This window comes from Dendrobates tinctorius, unplaced genomic scaffold (genome assembly GCF_039654945.1).
Source record: "Dendrobates tinctorius isolate UK_male_01 unplaced genomic scaffold, ASM3965494v1 ptg000156l, whole genome shotgun sequence".
Taxonomy (NCBI): domain Eukaryota; kingdom Metazoa; phylum Chordata; class Amphibia; order Anura; family Dendrobatidae; genus Dendrobates; species Dendrobates tinctorius.
In genome coordinates, this window is record NW_027361823.1 from 24,010,427 (window position 1) to 24,032,229 (window position 21,803).

At 44.8% G+C, this 21,803-nt stretch overlaps 1 protein-coding gene across 17 annotated transcripts in view; it reads right to left on the reverse strand.

Annotated features, from left to right (window-relative positions):
• The window catches only part of ANK3 (ankyrin 3), an 891,037-nt gene that overhangs the window by 258,631 nt on the left and 610,603 nt on the right, over positions 1–21,803 (reverse strand). For all 17 annotated transcript variants that reach the window (XM_073548271.1, XM_073548272.1, XM_073548270.1 and 14 more), the window contains 2 exons: positions 15,725–15,823; positions 6,372–6,569 (listed from right to left, as the gene is read on the reverse strand). In XM_073548271.1, the coding sequence (XP_073404372.1) occupies positions 6,372–6,569; positions 15,725–15,823 (297 nt within the window). The remainder of the gene's footprint in view (positions 1–6,371; positions 6,570–15,724; positions 15,824–21,803) is intronic.

Here is a 21,803-nt window from a genome sequence, read left to right on the forward strand (position 1 = left end):
TCAAGGCTTTTTTATTATTATTTATTTTTTTAAATAAAAAACATATCTGCTATTGACACTAGCAATAGGCGGGACGAGGTGGTGGAGGGGGAAATAGTCACTGCATAGCATTTGCTTATGCATACAGTATATGAACATGTTCCTGGAGTTGGTGGGAGGCATTATTTTACTGCAAGGGTTGTTGTGTGAATGAATCACATTGATAGGAGTATAATCACATGCACCCAGTCCCCTCAAATATAATCATACTAGCTGAAGAGCCGGCGTTGCCTGGGCATAGTAACTAACTGTGGTTAGTTATAACCAATTATAATGATTATATTGCACATAAAAACATTTCACATCATATATTCAACACTGCAGATTTGCAACACAAATTAAATAAACGATTACCCAAGTATTGATAGTATTTTATTTTCAACTCATTCAAGAGCCTTTTGATAAATAACATGTGTATCTGTGTCTCCAACCCTATCCTGTGTGATACTGACTGCTGAGCCATGTGTCTAATCCTATCCTGTGTGATAATGTCAGCTGAGCTGTGTACCTAATCCTCTCCTGTGTGATACTTCCTGCTGAGCTGTGTATCTAATCCTATCCTGTGTGATACTGACTGCTGAGCCGTGTATCTAATCCTATCCTGTGTGATACCGTCTGCTGAGCCGTGTATCTAACCCTATCCTGTGTGATACTGACTGCTGAACCGTGCACCTAATCCTATCATCTGTGTTACTGACTGCTCAGGCTGGTTTCACACTTGCGTTTTTTTGCGCTGTTTTTTGCGCAAAAAAACGCATGTGTTTTTTTTCCTATACTTTACATGGGTGCGCATACACATGCGTTTGTACGTGTTTGTATGCGCATGCGTAATTTTGTAATGTGCGCTCGGGCGCACAAAATGCATCCTGTTGCATTTTTTGTGCGTCCGACTTGTCCCAAAAAAACGCATGCACACGCAATGCGTTTTTTTTTCACCCAACCACCCATTATAGTCTATGGGTGTGCTGACGTGTACATGGTAATGCGCACGTCAGCGCAAAAGAACGCATGCGTTTTTTAAAAAAAAAAGTGCACAAAACCACAAAAAAAGCACAAAAACGCATGATGCGTTTTTTATGTGCATTTGCACTGCGCACGGTGCACAGCGCAAAAAAACGCAAGTGTCAAAGTAGCCTCAGCCGTGTATCTAATCCTATCCTGTGTGATACTGACTGCTGAGCCGTGTATCTAATCCTATCCTGTGTGATACTGACTGCAGAGCCCTGTATCTAATCCTCTCCTGTGTGATACTGTGTGCTGAGCCGTGTATCTAATACTATTCTGTGTGATATTGTGTGCTGAGCCGTGTATCTATTCCTATCCTGTGTGATACTAACTGCTGAGCTGTGTATCTAATCCTATCCTGTGTGATACTGACTGCAGAGCTGTGTATCTAATCCTATCCTGTGTGATACTGTCTGCTGAGCCATGTATCTATTCCTATCCTGTGTGATACTGACTGCTGAGCTGTGAATCTAATCCTATCATGTGTGATACTGACTGCTGAGCCATGTGTTTAATCCTCTCCTGTGTGATACTGACTGCTGAGCCGTGTATCTAATCCTATCTTGTGTGATACTGGGCTCCCCCTGCAGTCTGTGTCAGAGGGTGGTCTGTGTTGGCACGGTAATAAATTGTGTTATTTCCAGCTGTACAGAAGGACGATAACACCATAGAAATGATAAGAATAATAGGCAAAATTGTTTGGTGAATTGGAGCGCGTGGGGTTAAAATTTCACCTCACAACATAGCTTATGACGCTCTCGAGGTCCAGACGTGTGTCTGTGCAAAATTTTGTGGCTGTAGCTGCGACGGTGCAGATGCCAATCCTGGACATACACACATACATGCAGACACACATTGAGCTTTTTATATTAGATACATCCCTTGTAATAAAGTAACATCCCCTCCTTCCCCTTACAGGGGTTGTTCCCTTCCCGCAAATGTCTGGCCATGGCTGCGGTTTATTAGAAAAAAACAAACCATGTGGAATCCTTTATAGTGAAACCTTTATAAGATTATCTCGGGACAAGACTTTTTTTTAACACATCCAATTGTGGACTGTCATGATCTGAAGTGATCTGACAGTTTTAAAAGCACTGTGTGAACTTTTTTTCCTTTTGGCAAGTTGCCAAGGTGACTTGACTGTCCCCGGTGGTGGTTAGTGGTATCGCACCTTAGGTTTCAGTTTAATGTGCACGTAATTAGGAATCAGGTGTGGGGCTCTATAAAGGAGTCTCAGGGTGTGCAATCACTGCTGGTGATATTGATTGATTCTGAGTTTGTGAGAGCCTGGTGGAAGGATGGAGCTGAGGAGGAGTCCTGCGCAGCTTAGCCAGGGGGGACGTGTGTCAGCTATGGTGTCTGGACGAAGGGCTGGCATGGCGTGGTGGGGTCGCAGTGATGGTGTCAGCGGGAAGTGTCTGCATGGACTGGTGGAGTGGCTACTATGGAGAGTGGCACTCACCATGTGGGACTTGGCTGCTGAGCTGGACTCAAGCATGCTTGACTTCGTGGCAGAAGCTGAACTCATCCTTGGGACTCTGTTACTAAGCAGCAGCAACTGGTGGTGGACTCTGCTCCAAGGCAGCACTATGGTGCAGGATCCTGTTATGGTGATGGATCCGGGTGGAGGAGAAGACGCATGCAGGTGGAGGGCTCTGTTGCAGGAGCATAAGCACAGAGCATAAAGCTAAGTGGTGTCCCCCTGTATTGTCTCTTTCCCTCATGTGTGTTGTTAGTGCAGTGGTGGGATTAGTTTCCGCACCGACCAATTCCCTAGTGAGGGTTTAGGGTCAGGGCGAGCTAGGGCGTTGAGGTACGCGTGCGGCGCCCGGTGCAGAACCGGCATAGGGAACATTAGGAGTGCAGGGACACTGGCTCAGGGGAGCTCAGGAGGTCTCCAATTCCCTTTTCCCTATCGCAGGGCCCACCACTGTTAATGTTTCCCAGGTCCCCCTTATTATTTAAATTCGTCTTACTGGAGGCGGGGTTTCCAGAATTATTGTATAACGTGTAATACCTAAATTCGCCAGGTGGAGGCGGCGTATCCACCTGCACGTTTTATTATTTAAATGCGCCCCACTGGAGGCGGTGTTTCCAGGGTCACGTGTGTTATGGGTTCGCCTTGCGGTAACCGCTGCGTCCAGAGACACGTGACCATGACATGGACCTTATTTTATTCTAAGATCTATTAATAAAATGTACTTTGCTCATGGGACAACAATGATCAGCATTATCAGTAGGGATGAGCAGACCTCATGAAAGTTCGGGTTTGGCGGACCTTTACTCCAAAATTTAGTTCAGGTACCAGAACTTGTCCTGAACTTAAACCTGGACCCGAACCCCATGTAGGTCAATGGGAACCCAAACTTTGGTGCTGTAAAATCGCTGCCAAATGGACGTAGTAAGGGCTGGGGGCTGCAAAAGGAAGCAAAATAGGTATAAGAGCAGAACAATTGCCCTGCAAACAAATGTGGATAGGGAAATTGCTTAAAATAACATATAATAAAAATAATTATCTTGAACCAGGAGGCAGAGGTCCAAATGGAGGAGCGGAGCAGGTCCTTGCTGTTATGGATCTGCAACACAGGACTAGGGTAGAAGGGGGAAACTGACACTGCACTATGACTAGGCTGATACCCTACGATGGAGTGGCGACCCATTCCTTGCAAACATACCCACCGACGATTCTAGGATAATCTCAAGCGAAGACCTATAGATAGGGGGAAGGGGGTCCTTGAAAGACCTAAGGAATGGGTACAAAAACGGGTCACCTCCTAATAGAAAACACAGAGAAGGCTGCAGAAACCAACTGAAAACAGAGACTACTGTAAGACTAGCAGAACCAGAGGTCCCAGCACTGCACAAATTAAAGCACATAGAAGGCAAAGCAAAGCACCAAGCCAGAACTCAAGCGGATTAACACTGATGTCCAGCAAGGACTGGGTGGCAGGTGCTGGTTAATAAAGAGTGATACAAACACCTGACCCAAGACAAACCCAGCACCAGAGGAAAAAAGACCAGCAGCCAGAACGCTACAAGAAAATGGCGGATAGTCACAAACTAAACAGATTCTAACACTTGCGTGTGTAGTTTACTGTTACTTGTTAATAAAAAAATAAATATAAAGTACGATGTGGGATACCCGCTATTTAAATTACACATCCAAGGAAAAGCACACAGCTGTGAGCTAGTCTTATTATTCTGGAAGTGAGCCAATTTCCATGGACCTTCCCAATCCATTAATATCAGCCAAAAGACGTAAAAAAAAACCAAACAAACAAAAAAAAAAAAAAAAAAAAAAAAACATAACCAGCTAAGGCAAAGCAGACAGCTGTGGGATGATATTAATAGGCTGGGAAGGTCCATGGATATTGGCCCCTTCGCAGTCTAATAAGACCAGCCCTCAGCCATTAGATGCGGTTATTCTGAGTTTAGCCAACACATGAAAAAGAGACATGTTATGGCAAATAGGGATCACCAAATCAAAAGCAGTATATGTAAAATATTATACTTTATTAGAGTGTACAAACAAACCAAAAACACACATTAAAAACATCTAAAACAATGTTTACAAGAAACCAAAGTAATATTCTCACAAAGGGCCCTACTGACAAAATAATCACGTTATCAGGTATAATAATGCACAATGCCCAAATATGCAATGTATACAGATAAACCAATGGATAAAGGAAGTCCTGAGCTAATTAGGTAAACCAATATAATAGGTAAGGTGCTGCCCTACTTCATCCTGTAACATATATTACATGTGATGTATCAGGGGCTCTGTGCAGAATGAGAGACAAACCCTAAATCAGCCTATACAATATAATGAAATGGGCTATTTTGGGTTCTCTGACACCATATATGGTTTATCAGGTTTTGGGCTATGAGCATTCCATCTGGGTATGAGCATTTTATATGGGTATGTGTCTCTAGCAATACTATTTGGTGCTATTAGCTTCATTATATTGCATAGGCTGATTTGAGGTTTTTCTCTCATTCTGCACAGAGCCCCTGATACATCACATGTAATATATGTTACAGGATGAAGTAGGGCGGCACCTTACCTATTATATTGGTTTACACCTAATTAGCTCAGGACTTCCTTTATATAATGGTTTATCTGTATACATTGCATATTTGGGCTTCGTGCATTATTATACCTGATAACGTGATTATATTGTCAGTAGGGCCCTTTGTGAGAATATTACGGTACTTTGGTTTCTTGTAAACATTGTTTTTAGAGGATTTTAATGTGTGTTTTTGGTTTGTTTGTACACTCTAATAAAGTATAATATTTTACATATACTGCTTTTGATTTGGTGATCCCTATGCCCTGGTGCAGTTACAATCGGGGTAATAGTTTTTGGGGTTTATGTCAGCTGGCATCAAGCCCAGGGGTTAATAATGGAGAGGCGTCTACCAGACACTCCCATTATTAATCCTGTAATTAAAAAAAAAAAAAAAAAAGACACACAGAGGAAAAAAAGTTGATCTGAATAAAGACCCCCACACATTCCCTGGTTTACCCATTTATTATTAAAAAGAAATCCCAGTAGTTCTGATGTAATCCATTGTGTGTTCCCACGACATCCAATGATTCCCCCAAGCAACCTATGAAGCGTCGTTCTGAGAACGACACTCCATAGGTTACTCGTGGTCATGTCTCCCGAGAGGTAATGTCATTACTAGTGATTAACATCATTGACCGTGATACACGACCATGAGTGACCTATGCAGCTTCTTTCTTGAGGATGGCAAAGTCAATGCATATTGGCCCTTTCCCAGCATAATAAGACTAGCTCACAGCTGTCTGATTTCCCTTGGCTGGTTATTAAAATTACGGGGGACCCCACATCATTTTTTTTATTCATTTATTTCTTTTACACTGTCCCTCACTTGAGCTGTTCCTACGCTAGTAAGCGCACAATGGTGGCACCACCCATGATCCGGCAGTTATACAGGCTGGGTCAGCCTTTCAACAAGCTTTATTAAGCATTTGAACTCAAAACAGTAACACAGACTTTTCACGGACTTCAGGAAGAAGTCTGTGTTTGGGGTTCAGCACCTGACACTAGGTGTACGGTAAGATCTCCGAACTTTACAGTTCAGGTTCACTCATCCCTATTTATCAGGGATCACTACAAATTTTAGTTTAACCTTTCTTACATTCCTAAAAAAGAAAAAAAAGTACCTATAGCCCTAATAATGGTGCTCCGCTCGGTGGGCTTTGGGTGTAAAGTTAGACTATGACTTTGTAACTGAAATAAATATAAAGAGAACAGTAAAAAAAAAAAAAACAAGCTTGAACTATAAGTACTACTCACCAGTGCTTTGGCGTTAGGATTGGCTTTCTTATCCAGCAAGACTTTAGCAACCTTGTAGTGGCCACAGTGTGCGGCAACGTGTAGTGCAGTTAGATAGTCATTGGTGACATCATCTACAGGTACGTTGTGCATCAGCAAGAGCTGGACACAGTTCAGGTGATCTCCTTGGGTTGCCATGTGCAATGGTGACAGTCCGTTCTGTAAACAAACAAGGAGCATGAATTACCGGTCAGCAAAAGCTTCCAATACTCTTCTACTGTTACTGAGAAATCCATGGAGGTTTGGCAAGTTTAATGACTGTATGCAACCCAACATTTTATTGAAATACATACTTGAAAACAGTCTCTCATATATCTACTGTATTTTAAAAGCACTCTGTCGCCAGATTTTGGTACCCCATTTGAGAATAGCATAATGTAGAAAAAGAGAGCCTGATTCCAGCGATATGTCACTTACTAGGCTGCTTGCTGCAATTTTGATAAAATCCCTGTTTTGTCTACTGTATGGTAATACCATGATTAAGAAGCAAGTCGAAACGTGTTGGTTTCAATGCTGCACCATTGTTTATTGTGCTATTATGTGCTGATTGTTATTCAGTGGATCACAACTCTGTGATGTTCGTATTTTAATGGCTTATTAAAAGCTATATTTTATTACAAGGTCGCAGTTTTTCTTGCTGGATTCACCCTGTTTTTTCCTGTTCCTACACCGGCTGCTCAGCCTACATCTGTGCGAGTCCTGGACCTTAAGAATCCATGCAATAGCCAGGTGAGCTGACGTTTTCCATTTTTTAAAAGCTAAGAACAAGGAAGAATTCCTATCTTCACACAATAAAAGAAAAATAATAGATCCATCTGTAGCCGAACATTTTGTATCCCTGACCATGGCATCACGGACATGAAATTACTTGCATTAAAAGGTAACTTCAAACCTCAGAGAGACAGAAAAATCTGGGAGAACAAACTTATAATATTAATGACCCGTGACCGAGTCAGAGCAGGAATGAATGTGTCGCATAGTATGACACTATATAAGATGAGCATAGTATGACACTATATAAGATAAGCATACTATGATGTGCTGTTCCATCTAAAGTTATGATTATATGCGTTTATGGATTGTGTTATGTTATCATTCTTTGTGTTCAGTTTTGCATTTGGTCTGCTGCGACCTGCTGTCCTTTATCTGTAGAGCAGACTGCAGCTAATGAATTTTAGTACATGCCTTCCATTTCCAGGTCAGGTGACTCCTTCTCTTCCTGCCGGTGGCCATTATTAGTTTCATTTTCCCTGGGAGAGACACGCTTACCAGGCTGTGTAAGGCATCAGTTTTTTTACCATAATTTCACATACAAATCCGTTGCTCACCTTGCTGCATCTTGCTGTACCACCTGGGTTGTTACACCTGCATTTCTGGAGAAGTACTGCATTACCAATCATACGCTGTATGTCCAGATTTCCAATAAACAAGTCTGGACTTCACGATATCTGGTGTGTATCATCTCTCCGGACGCATGAACAGCAAAACAGCAACAATGTTCCTGTCTGCTCTGCATTGAGGAAACGGAAGGTAGGAATCTCTCCCAACCCCAATCAACTACACCTCCATTCACCTCATGTGGGGACAGAACAGTCAAAAAACTGCCTTGAAGCCCGGCAAAAAATCACTCTTATATCCTAACCAGTCTGCCCGCTCACATACTGTAGCCCTGCTCTGCTAAAAAAAAACTCTGCAGCGTCACCCCAGACCGCATTGTGCATAGAGATTGTCTGTATATTATACAACATTGCTACAGATTGTCGGACTGCAAAACCCCACAATTCTCTAAAAACACATTGGGGATCTCGTCTTAACTAAGCTGCACTGCGATTTCCAGCCCCCAATTCAAAAGTTCAGTTTCTTAAAGAGACAGTGCACCTTAAATCAAAATGGCCGAAAAAGACCCTGCACAGTCTCCCACTGCTGAAACAGAGCAAATACTACCCGATACTGTCCATTATGAAGAGGGGGAACCAGACCAAGACTCACAACCAAGACGCTCTGTCAAACCAACCATAAAGGCTGTTGAAAACTATCACAGTACAAAGGATGAGTTCAATGACAACCTGGATGACCTATGGGAACGAGTCACCTCCCTCATGTCAAGCATCCAACGCCACAAAAATGATGCAGCGGGTCTACAGGACACTATAAAACAGCTAAACACGGCCTACGGAAGATACAAGAGACTGTCCGCAAGGTACGCCGCCTTCCTAAAAGACTCCAATATTGATGAAGCCTCATCAGAGTTAAGCAAAGTAGATTCCACAGACAGAGAAAGGGACGCCGCCGTGCAAGATGCCAAAGATAAAGCGGAGCTCCGTATTGCTCATCTGCAAGAATCAAGATCCCACAGGTCAGGCTCCTCCAGATACTCTTCTTGGTCATACAAATCATCCTGTTCAAGAACTTCAGCCCTCAGCGACAGAATCCTAGAGGCCCATTTAAACGCAGAGCGATCCAAACTAAGACGCTCCTACACAGCCAAGAAAGCGGAAGCAGAGGCAGAAAGCAAGAAAGCAGAGGCAGAAGCCAAGAAAGCAGAAGCAGAGGCAGAAAGCAAGAAAGCAGAGGCAGAAGCCAAGAAAGCAAAAGCAGAGGGCCAAGCAAAGATCCTTCAAACAGAAGCAGAGGCTCAGGCAAAGATTCTTCAAACTGCATTAGCTGAAGTAAAAATACTTGAGCAAGCATTGAATCAAAACCTCGACCCGATTTGCCTACCACCACTGGAAGAAGAGGACCCAGCCATCCATACCAGTGATTACGTGCAGAAACAGATATCTGCAGCACACAACTTCTCCAGCGACGTTCAACCCAACAATGTGGAAACGTCCAAGTCAGCCCAACTTACGGTGCCAGTGTTACCCACAGCATCCGCAGAGACCCAAGACCAACGCCATAATGTGTCCCCTCAGGTGCAGCAATCACCACAAGACGATCACAAGACGCATTCCAGTCCATCTCCACAGTTCAAGCTGCAGTCATCAAAATCTCCAGAGGTTAAACCGCAGCTCAACCTGCAGCAACATCATTTTACCCGGGAACAATACACCCTTCCACGCCACACAGCTTATACGCCCGAGAGGCAACACAAGCTAACACGGTAACAAGAAGTGAAGGATCGGACATGTCCGAGTTAGCCTGGTTTATGGTGAGCAAAGAGCTAATCAGCACTAGCCTCTCAAAGTTTGACGACTGTGCGGAGAACTACCGAGCCAGGAAAGCAACCTTCAAGGCCACCATTGCTGACCTCAACCTATCTGCAGAACAGGAGCTCGACCTCATGGCAAAATGGTTGGGTCCTGACTCCACAAGCCGTATCAAGAGTCTTCGGACCGTCTACGTGGGGCAATCTGAAGCAGGTCTCGCTGCTGCCTGGCTGAGACTCGAAAGAACCTATTGCAGCGCTGAAGCCATAGAAAAGTTCCTATTTAAGAGACTGCAGAACGTTCCAGGGATCAACCTTAAGGAAGCCCACAAGCTTCTGGACTTAAGTGATCTTGCTTATGGAACTGGAACTCCCAAAAGGAGACCCTCGTCTGTCTGGATTATGCTACCTGGACACTGCCCATGGGGTGAACCCAATCGTCTCAAAGCTGCCGCATAGTCTGCAAGAGAAGTGGGCAGTATGTGTTTCCAGGTACAAAAATCACATGATGTCACTCACCTTTCCTCCGTTCAATCAGTTCTGCAAGTTTGTCGACGAACAGGCCCAAATGAGGAACGACCCTAGCCTAGACTTCCTGGAGTCTAACACTGCAGCTCCAGCAACACTGTGATCAAAGTATGAAAGCGTCACACATAGGCGCAAGGACTTGAGGAGCAGTATAAGTGTCAGAAAGACTAACCTGCCACCACCTGCAGTAACTGCCGATAAACAGTACACTATTCCATCGAGAGATAAGTCTTTAAATCGTGAGTGTCCCATTCACAAAAAAACGCACTCACTGAATAAATGTAGAGGCTTCAGGTCCAAAACCATGCAGGAGCGCAAGAAAATCCTCAGCGAACTTGGGGTATGTTTCAAATGATGCGCCTCATTAGAACACATGGCCAAGGACTGTAAATCTGCCATTAAGTGTGAAGAGTGTCATAGTGACAAATACCCATCAGCTTTGCATCCAACCTCAGCCACCAGCGATCCAGCAGTCGCAGTTACCTCTAGTCCGGCTACAAACTATGGCGGGGAGCCAGAGAATAACGCCAGTTCTACCACGGCTGTCTCCTGCTCATGCTCAGAGGTATGTGGGGAGAGCCAAAGTGATAAATGCTGTGCCCGGATATGCCTAATCAGAGTTTATCCAGAAGGGCAACCAGAGAAGGCAGTAAGAATGTATGCCATCATTGATGATCAGAGCAATCGATCCCTAGCTGGACCTAAGTTCTTTGAAGCTTTTGGAATCAAGGGACCAGCAATGCCCTACACTCTAAACACTTGCTCAGGCCGCATAGAGACTAGCAGAAGGAGGGCACAAGGTTTCATTGCTTCTCCTGTCAACGGAGGCGTAGAAATACCCCTACCTACGCTAATCGAATGCGATCAAATACCCAGCCAAAGGGATGAGATTCCTACCCCAGAAGCTGCGTTCCACCAACCACACCTAAGGCACCTAGTCAGTGTTATCCCACCTATGGACTCAGATGCTGAAATCCTACTTCTGCTTGGCAGAGACAATTTAAGGATACATAAGATCCGCCAACAGTGTAATGGTCCTGACTATGCCCCCTACGCACAGAGACTCGACTTGGGGTGGGTAATCATAGGAAATGTGTGCTTGGATCGAACAAGAGTCGATTCCTTTAAGACCTATGTACGCAGAGACGGACGAGCTACTTTCTGCAAACCATGCCCTCATCACTATGAGGTGAAAGAGAAGCCTCCAGATCCCGTACAGCTGCCTGATGTCATTCCTTCTCCCTATGCAGATGACTTGGAAAGATCGGTGTTTCATACAACTAAGGATGACAACAAAGTAGCCCCGTCAATGCAAGACAAGGAATTTGTCAGGATAATGGACAATGAGTTCCTTAAGGACGAGACCAATCACTGGGTTTTTCCCCTACCCTTCCGAGCTACCAGGGTAAGACTCCCGAACAATCGTGAACAAGCCTTGTCCATATTCAACTCTCTCCAGCGCACACTTAGCAACAAACCGGAGATGAAAGAACACATTGTCACCTTCATGAGCAAGATATTCCGGAATAACCATGCGGAGCCAGCGCCTCCTTTAAAGGAAAACGAGGAGTGCTGGTACCTACCCTCATTCGGAGTATATCACCCACGGAAACTTAAGCAAATTAGAGTTGTCTTTGATTCAAGCGTCAAACATCAAGGTGTATCTCTCAACGATGTCCTCCTCATGGGTCCTAACCTTACAAACAACCTAGTAGGAGTGTTGATGAGGTTCCGGAAAGAGCCCATTGCCATCACCGCCAAAATTCAACAGATGTTCCACTGTTTCATAGTCAGAGAGGACCACGGGAATTTCCTCAGGTTCCTATGGTACAAGGACAATGACCCCAGCAAAGAGATGGTGGAGTATTGCATGAGGGTGCACGTATTCGGGAACATCCCTTCCCCAGCAGTGGCAACCTATGGCCTGTGGAGAACCGCACAAGAAGGAGAGTCCAAATATTGGACAGATGCCAGAGACTTTGTAGAGAAAGACTTCTATGTAGATGATGGACTAAAATCTCTGCCCACAGAACAAATGGCTATCGATCTACTCAAGAGGACCCAAGGTATGCTGAACCAAGCTAAGCTTAGATTGCACAAAATTGCTTCGAACAGCCTGGCTGTCATGATAGCCTTTGATTCAAGTGACCACGCACCAGGATTCAAGGACATAGACCTGGGACCAGACTGTCCGCCTGTGCAGAGAAGCTTAGGCTTGAGGTGGAACCTGTCAGTTGACACCTTCAGTTTCCAAATAAACTGTGCAGACAAACCATTCACTAAACGTGGTGTCCTGGCAGTGGTGAATAGCTTGTACGACCCACTGGGGTTCGTAGCACCAATTACCATACAAGGTAAATCCCTTCCGAGACAGCTTCCCGAAACCGTCAAGGACTGGGATGCCTCACTCCCTCCTGAGAAGGAACCGAAATGGGAAACCTGGAAGCAGTCTTTGTGCACCTTGGATGAAATCCATATACCAAGATGCTACGGCAGAACCTCACTTGCTGCTAGCACTAGGAAGGAACTCCATGTGTTCTCGGATGCATCCACGGAGGCCACTGCAGCAGTTGCCTATCTGAAGGTGATGGGACCCGACAATCAAGATCACGTTGGGTTCGTCTTCGGCAAGGCTAAGTTGGCTCCCAAGCCTGACCACACTATTCCCAGGCTTGAACTCTGTGCGACCGTGCTTGCAGTAGTACTCGCAGACTTTATACAGCACGAGCTGGACACCAACATAGATGATGTGCAATACTACAGTGACAGTAAGGTTGTCTTAGGTTACATCTACAACCAAACAAAGCGCTTCTACGTGTATGTCAGTAACCGCATTGAGAGAATAAGGAGGTCTTCCAAGCCTGAACAATGGCACTATATCCCATCTGAACTTAATCCAGCTGACCATGCCACTAGACCTATGTCTATAAGGTCCTTTGCTAACTCTTCTTGGCTTTCAGGTCCTAAGATTCTGTTGGAACAGAAGGGAAGTGAACGTGTCCAGGAAGTCTTCAGCATCCAGGATCCGGATGGCGATCCAGAAGTCCGCTCCGAGGTCAGTGCCTTGGCGACGAACACTAAACCAACCTCCAACCTCGGTTGCCAGCGCTTTGAATGCTTCTCCAATTGGATGAAACTCGTCAGGACTATAGCAAGGTTAGTCCACATTGCGAGATCTTATCTCAGCTCACTTGGAGACAAAGACTGTCACGGTTGGCACGTCTGCCACAAACCACTCTCTACCGAGGACATTCCGGTAGGATGAACCACGAACAGAACACTGCCCTACTACTTCGTCCATTGGATTACCATTGGGTCGGAGACAGTTTGGCCTAGTGCGGCTTCTCCGATCCGAAGATGGGTTTTCATTGGATTGTCTCAGGAACTGTCTGTCATCTACCTCGTTTTGAAGTTGTTATAATTGCATGCATATTTGTGTTTCCTTTCTAGGTTATTGAACTTTACTTAAACAAAAAACATCAATATAGTGAAATCCCTTACGGAATTTCAGACGGGGAGTGTGCTGTTCCATCTAAAGTTATGATTATATGCTTTTATGGATTGTGTTATGTTACCATTCTTTGTGTTCAGTTTTGCATTTGGTCTGCTGCCACCTGCTGTCCTTTTTCTGTATAGCAGACTGCAGCTAATGAATTTTAGTACATGCCTTCCATTGCCAGGTCAGGTGACTCCTCTTCCTGCCGGTGGCCATTATTAGTTTCATTTTCCCTGGGAGAGACACGCTTACCAGGCTGTGAAAGGCATCAGTTTTTTTACCATAACTTCACATACAAATCCGTTGCTCACCTTGCTGCAACTTGCTGTACCACCTTGGTCGTTATACCGGCATTTCTGGAGAAGTACTGCATTATCAATCATACGCTGTATGTCCAGATTTCCAATAAACAAGTCTGGACTTCACAATATCTGGAGTGTATCATCTCTCCGGACGCATGAACAGCAAAACTGCAACAATGTTCCTGTCTGCTCTGCATTGAGGAAACGGAAGGTAGGAATCTCTCCCAACCCCAATCAACTACACCTCCATTCGTCTCATGTGGGGACAGAACATATGACACTATATAAGATGAGCATAGTATGACACTATATAAGATGAGCATAGTATGACACTATATAAGATAAGCATAGTATGACACTATATAAGATAAGCATACTATGACACTATATAAGATAAGCATAGTATGACACTACATAAGATGAGCATAGTATGACACTACATAAGATGAGCATAGTATGACACTATATAAGATGAGCATAGTATGACACTATATAAGATGAGCATAGTATGACACTACATAAGCTGAACATAGTATGACACTATATAAGATGAGCATAGTATGACACTATATAAGATGAGCATACTATGACACTATATAAGATGAGCATAGTATGAACTATATAAGATGAGCATAGTATGACACTACATAAGATGAGCATAGTATGACTCTATATAAGATGAGCATAGTATGACACTATATAAGATGAGCATAGTATGACACTACATAAGATGAGCATAGTATGACACTATATAAGATGAGCATAGTATGACACTACATAAGATGAGCATAGTATGACACTATATAAGATGAGCATAGTATGACACTATATAAGATGAGCATAGTATGACACTACATAAGATGAGCATAGTATGACACTATATAAGATGAGCATAGTATGACACTATATAAGATGAGCATAGTATGACACTATATAAGATGAGCATAGTATGACACTATATAAGATGAGCATATGAGAATTGTATGATACAATTTATTTGAGTATTATATGACACCATTTCAATGGACTCATGGACGTTCCCCCTTACGTGTGCTCTTCTTAATCTACCAGAAATGAAAGGATAATATTAGGAAGCAGGGGAGGTCTGTATTATCGCTTTATTACACTCTGTCCTCCCATTGTGATCGCCCAGAGTCTGCTGCTATGATGCAGAGCAAGCTAGAAGGTTTAGAAATATTGTGGAAGGTCCAGGCTGTGTAAATTTGGGGTCCAATAAAATTAGTTCACCAGTTTAGACAAATGATGCATTTAACTGCTATGACCCACAACAATCGCCAGAACAGGGGCACATGTCACACACCCTGCCATCACCCTGCCATCACCCTGCCATCACTCTGCCATCACCCTGCCATCACCCTGCCATCATCCTGCCATCACCCTGCCATCACCCTGCCATCACCCTGCCATCACCCTGCAATCACCCTGCAATCACTCTGCCATCACCCTGCCATTACCCTGCCATCACTCTGCCATCACCCTGCCATCACCCTGCCATCACTCTGCCATCACCCTGCCATCACTCTGCCATCACCCTGCCATCACCCTGCCATCACTCTACCATCACAATGCCATCACCCTGCCATCACTCTGCCATCACTCTGCCATCACTCTGCCATCACTCTGCCATCACCCTGCCATCACAATGCCATCACCCTGCCATCACTCTACCATCACAATGCCATCACCCTGCCATCACCCTGCCATCACTCTGCCATCACTCTGCCATCACCCTGCCATTGGATTCAAAGGCAGTGCCGGAGATAGCAGCTGGTATTCTATACTTGTCAGTGACAAAGACTGTGGTCAGTCAGTAACAAACCTTTGTTTTGGAAAGAATCGGGGCTCCTCTTTCCAGAAGCATTTCCACGACCTGGTCATGGCCGCTCCTTGCTCCACAATGAAGAGGCGTCAGGCCATCCTGTAAGAAAACAATACAGTGTATAAATATTTTGCACTTCTGTTATTTTTTTCATGCTTTGCACTGAATTACAACCCACAGTTGTTGTATCTGTATGCCGTTATTCACATTATTCCTTTACATTTTTTTCGGCTTCCTTGCACCACACTAGTTACAGGTTATATTTACAATCCTCTATTCTCTTACCATAGATGACACATGCGTGATATTTCACATATTTCATGCCCTTAGTTATCGCATGCATTATTTTACAATAATAATGTAATACCTTCTCTATCCACTGAGTGGCAGTATTGCTCCAAACAATAATATTACACTATAAATATACACTCCCCGAATCTGGTGCAAAGCATGAAGCCAGAAGAAATCACAATAGGTAGGGCAGAGATTTCCTTACTGGGCCTTAAAAATCTAAGCATCAATAATACGTCTAATGGTAAAGAAAATGATTACTATGAATAGGTATTTCCATATTGTATAAGGGATCCATGGGGTAATGTTCCCCCTTGCGGAAATCAACACATCAAGCCTGACATGTCGCGTCACTCTCCGCAAGGAGGAACGTTACCTCTTGGATCCTGGCCAGACGCCTCTCATACAGCCAAACCAGATCTCACACTTTGCACTGACGAGAGGCAGTACCCCGAAACACAGTGTCGGCAAATTGGGATTTTGGTTTTGGCTTTTAACCCCTTACTTACCTATGACGTACTATTGCGTCATCGGTACGTATCCCCTGCTTTGAGGTGGTCTCCGGCGGTGAGCCCACCTCAAAGCCGCAACATGTCACCTTTTATAAACAGCTGACATGTGTCCGCAATAGGCGCGAGCGGAATCGCGATCCGCCCAAGCATATTAACTAGTTAAATCCCACTGTCAAACGATGACAGCGGTAATTTAACTAGAACTTCCGGCACCCAGCCGGAAATGAGTGCATCGCCGACCCCGTCACGGGATCGGGGGTCGGCGACGCGTTGCCTTGACAATCAGAGGTCTCATAGAGACCTCTATGGTTGTTGCAGGCACATTGAAATGAGCGCCACCCGGTGGTCGGTGGTCGGTGCTCATAGCAATGCAGTAAATCTGCTCATCACCAATATGTAGCAGAGCTGATCAAGTATGGCAGCTTCTAGCCTAATATGGAGGCTATTGAAGCATGCCAAAAGTTAAAAAAAAGTGTTTAAAAATTTAAAAAAATTGAAAGAAAACTAAAAGTTTAAATCACCCCCCCTTTCTCCCCAATCAAAATAAACGTATCTGCACAAAAGTGGTATCATTAAAAATATCAGCCCGGCCCGCAAAATAAGCCTGCACCCAACCCCAGATCCCGAAAAAATGGAGACGCTACGGGTCTCGGAAAATTGAGCATTTTTTTTATAGCAAACTTTGGAATTTTTTTTAACCACTTCAGTTACTGCCTTTGCAGATAACAAACTCATTGCAACTGCAGTATTGCACATGAGAGAGTACTTGGATGGCATCTGAGTGCTGTCCAATTTTTCAAAGACCCATTAAATAAAAAAACGGCGTGAGGTCCCCCCCATTTTTTGACAACCAGCCAAGCTAAAGCAGACAGCTGGGAGCTGGTATTCTCAGGCTGGTAAAGGGCCATGGATATTTGCCCCTCCAGCCCACAGCCATCAGAAAAGGCACATCTATTAGAGGTGTCAATTTTAGCACTTTGTCTAGCCCTTCCCACTTGCCCTGTGGCAGTGGCAAGTGGGGTTAATATTTGTGGGGTTGATACAAAAATACAGGGGAACTCACGTTACATTTTTTTATTTTATTTATTAGAGCAGGCACCAGCTGATGAATACTCCCATCAGCCGCTGCCTGCTCTCGCTGTTACCACCGACAGCAGGTGTAGGCTGATGGGAGTAGTGTTCCCATCAGCCAATGCCTGTGACTGGAGGTTACCTCCAGTCAAAGCTGCGGGCTCAGCAAGGGAGCCGCAGTGCTCTGACCAGTGGTAATGATCTTACCAGAGGTAGTGAGGTGAAGAGTTTTGCAAGATACTTTAGATAGATAGATAGAAAGAGAGTGAGTCTACCATCATTTTATAGACAATCATCTTGGCGGTCTCATACATAAATTTGACTTGCAACTATTTAGCATATGGTTAGTTATGCAGATTCTTATCATGTCACTGCATTGCTACTGTTTTTTAATTTTTAATTTTTATTATTTTGTTAATTCACCTTTGGCTTTCAACACTGCCTAAATCCGTCTGGGCAGCTCTCAATCAGATTCAGGCAAGTCTCAAACAAAATCTTATCCCAGGTGTCTTCTACACGTTCCCAAAGTTGGTGCATAATGTTCAACTCACTTTGGTATGTACACTGGTCGCCTCACTTGGCTATGTATAGAGATTTTTCTTCAACTCTACCCACAAGTGTTCGATTGGGTTGTGGGGACTGTGGGGCCCAATCCAGAACCTCTACTTCATTGTCATTTCTTCACCAATTCTGAATTATGATTCTGGCTGTTGACCTCATAGTCATAGTACTTGGTGTACAAATTAACTTGTGTTGTGAGTTCATTCTCCCCCTCATCTTTGATGTCTGATGTACTCCCTCTGCTGGTGAAGAGAGGTAGTGAAATTGATTGGGATGGGAAGAACCGGTCATCTGAACAGGCGGAGTGTGATTGGACATCGGGAATTTCTGAGTGGATATAAGGCAGCCGACGCCCTGCAGGGCTGCTGGTGATCCTTTCTGCTCTGAGCTCTTGCATCCAGCTTAGTTCCTGTCTACTAAAAGCTAAGTTTTTGCCCTGCTATTATTCTATGAGATTTTGTCTGGTTTCCTTGGTGTTTGTATTCAGCCAGTCCTGGTTGGGACGGGCTGAATTCCATTTTTGTCTCTGATCAGTTGATCTCTTTGCTCTGTTTTCAGAATATACCTGAGTGCTGATATAGTGATTTTGAAGTCTAGCGACTTCAGGGACTTTTTCCCTATCAGACTGTTGGGACATTTTTGTAGGGTTTTTTGCGGATTGCAGCCAGCATCTTTTCTGTCCTGTCCTATCTAGTTAGTTGGGCCCTATCGTTTGCTCAGCCTGTCTTTCTGTCTGTGTTTGTGTTTTCATCTGTTTTTCACCGACAATACATGTTGGGGGCTGTCTATTGCTTTGGGGTCTGCTCTGGGGCAGTTTAGATTTCCCCTTTCCTTCTTTAGGCTTATGTAGTTCTTCGGCTGTGACGAGGGGTCCAGGGCACCGTAGGAACCCCCCACGGCTACTGTTATTTGTGGTGTATAGGATCAGGGGTCTGCAATCCGATAGCTACCAACCTCTCCGGTTTTCTGGACTTAGCTTGTATTTTTGTTTTCTCCTCCTCCGGTGACTCATTCATAACAAACTCGTTTTGTAGGATACTCACATATAGTTCAGCATTGAGACCAGATCTCGTTGCCGAGATTTGAATCTCGTCCCCCGAGATCTCGGGACGAGATCTGAGCCTTCGCATGCGCCGTCCCCGGACCGGCGGCCATCTTCTCGGCATCCATGTTCCCGGAGGCCACCGCAACATGGCGGCCTCCGGGCTTGGAGGAAATGCCGGAGGAGCCGCCGCCCCTGCACCGGAGCACAGAGAGCCGCCACCCTCACCCCACAGAGCCCACCTGCCCCAGCCCAGCTGCTCCAGCCCCAGCACAGCACAGCTGCCCCAGCCCCAGCACAGCTGCCTCAGCCCCAGCACAGCCCAGCTGCCCCAGCCCAGCACAGCTGCCCCAGCCCCAGCCCAGCACAGCTGCCCCAGCCCAGCACAGCTGCCACAGCCCCAGTACAGCTGCCCCAGCCCCAGCACAGCTACCCCAGCCCAGGTGCCCCAGCCCCAGCCCAGCTGCCACAGCCCCAGCACGGCTTCCACAGCCCACCTGCCCCAGCACAGCCCACCTACCCCAGCACAGCCCACCTGCCCCAGCCCAGCCCAGCTGCCCCAGTACAGCCCTGCTGCTCCAGCACAACCAACCTGCCCCAGCACAGAGCCGCCACCTCACGAGCCTGGACCACTGAATGACCCCTGTGACCACTCCTCCACCTGTGCCGGATCCCTTCCCAGGTAAGCTGAATTCGGACTGTAAGATGGACCACCATTTGACACATTATTTTTTTCCCTATTTTCCTTCTGAAAATTGGGGTGCGTCTTATGGTTCGGTGCGTCTTATAGTCCGAAAAATACGGTAATAACACACTGAGCTATTAGGGAATGTGAGAACAGGTTGTAATTTGTAGTAAACAGGCAGAAAAAGATTTTTACACCACCAGGTGCAAAACCGTAACAATGCAGTGACATAGCAAGAATCTGCATATCTAATCATATACTAAATAGCTGCAAGTAACATTTATGTATGAGATAGCCAAGTTGATTGTCTATAAAACGATGGTAGTCTTATGTTCGAAGCCGTAGTGAATGGTGAGATATGGAGCCTGAAAATGAAAAGTTCAAAACATTGTTACCCTTTTGCTCATCAGTATAGATAGATAGAGAGATAGATAACCTTCATATAGCTCACATGACCTTGCATAGATATTACTGACTGTATCTTGTTTTTTAGAACCACTGAGCGCTCTGTAGCATTTGCACATATGTAATCAGACAGCTTTTGACTAATGTCAGCCCCTGGTAATGAACCTTGTTGAGTCTCTAGTCAGTGTCTGAAAGCCTCCAGGGCCATTGCATGCTGCCACTACTGCACTAAGAGGGCTGGAAGGATCCCCATGGCAGAATGGTCTTATTAAATATATAAACGGTTAACATCTGTAAAGAAATCACTTTCAGCTATTTATACTTTGGGTAAAAGGCCTAAAAACCTGCGAGATACTACTCTGGTCCAGCTCCTGGTATCCTCGGGAGCGGCTGAGATGACTCTGGCTTCTGCGTAAAGTAAGCAAATGACATGAAGACGTGTCCTTGTATGCAGTAAATCACGACCAGCCGAAAGAACGGCTCAGTATAATAGGGAAAGGCGATTTTCATGGTATCGTACTGGCTCTCCAGTGATGGGCTATTATGTCGGTAACGCAGGACTTGACATCTAGGTTAAATCTGTGCTTTACCTGTTTAATTGGAAACTAGCCAACATGTTATACCTGGGCCCAGAGTAGGATATGTGTACAGTCTACGAAGGTCTATATATTTGAATAGATAGAGGGGTTAAAGAGATTTCTACAGCACAAAGAGCAAAATAAAATCAGCCAGGGAAGAAATCCAGTCTCACAGGTGATATCTCACCTCACGGGCTCTTTGTGCCGCTGAGGTAATATATAATGGATAAAGCATAAGACTGGATTCTCTACAAAAAAATCAATACTGCAGCATCAGCTTTACGTAAGACATGATGCGCGAGTTATAGACTGAATGCATATTCAGCATCACCGCCAGAGAGGTTTCTGCCTTCCGGACGCTCTCATTAAAATGTATGATATCTGTGTGGTTTTCTGACGCTCACATGAGCTGCAAATACTCTGACGTTACTCCGATAAACAGACTTTCATGTGTCTTCCCCTATGAATAGTGTTTGTAAGTGCAGTGTAGTTTGTATGGTAGAGCTATCTGAAATTTTGGAAAACATGGGGCACGATTCATCATGTGCTCTTTTTTTACAGTCAATTTTCTTTTTTTTTTTATGTCTTGTGATATTCATTGATGTGTAAGGGGGTTACAGAAACTGTCCTGAACCTCCAGATTTGTCTCGATTTAGTGTGTGTATATATTATTGGTTCGCAATGATATGTGCAAAATCTGCTATGTAAATATGTATATGATTAGGGAAAGTGTAGTGTACACGTTTGGCCACTAGATGGGGGTATTATAGGTGTTCTTAGTGTAGGATAGAGTGTATTTGTGTAAATGGTTAACCATAGCAGGGGTTAGCTGGGTATAAGGCAGGTATAGTTCTTGGGTAGAGTCAGTCGGGGCTAGGTAGCCCGAAGTGCTTGGGTGGGCTAATTGCCTAAGCTACTCAGCGCCCCACAACAT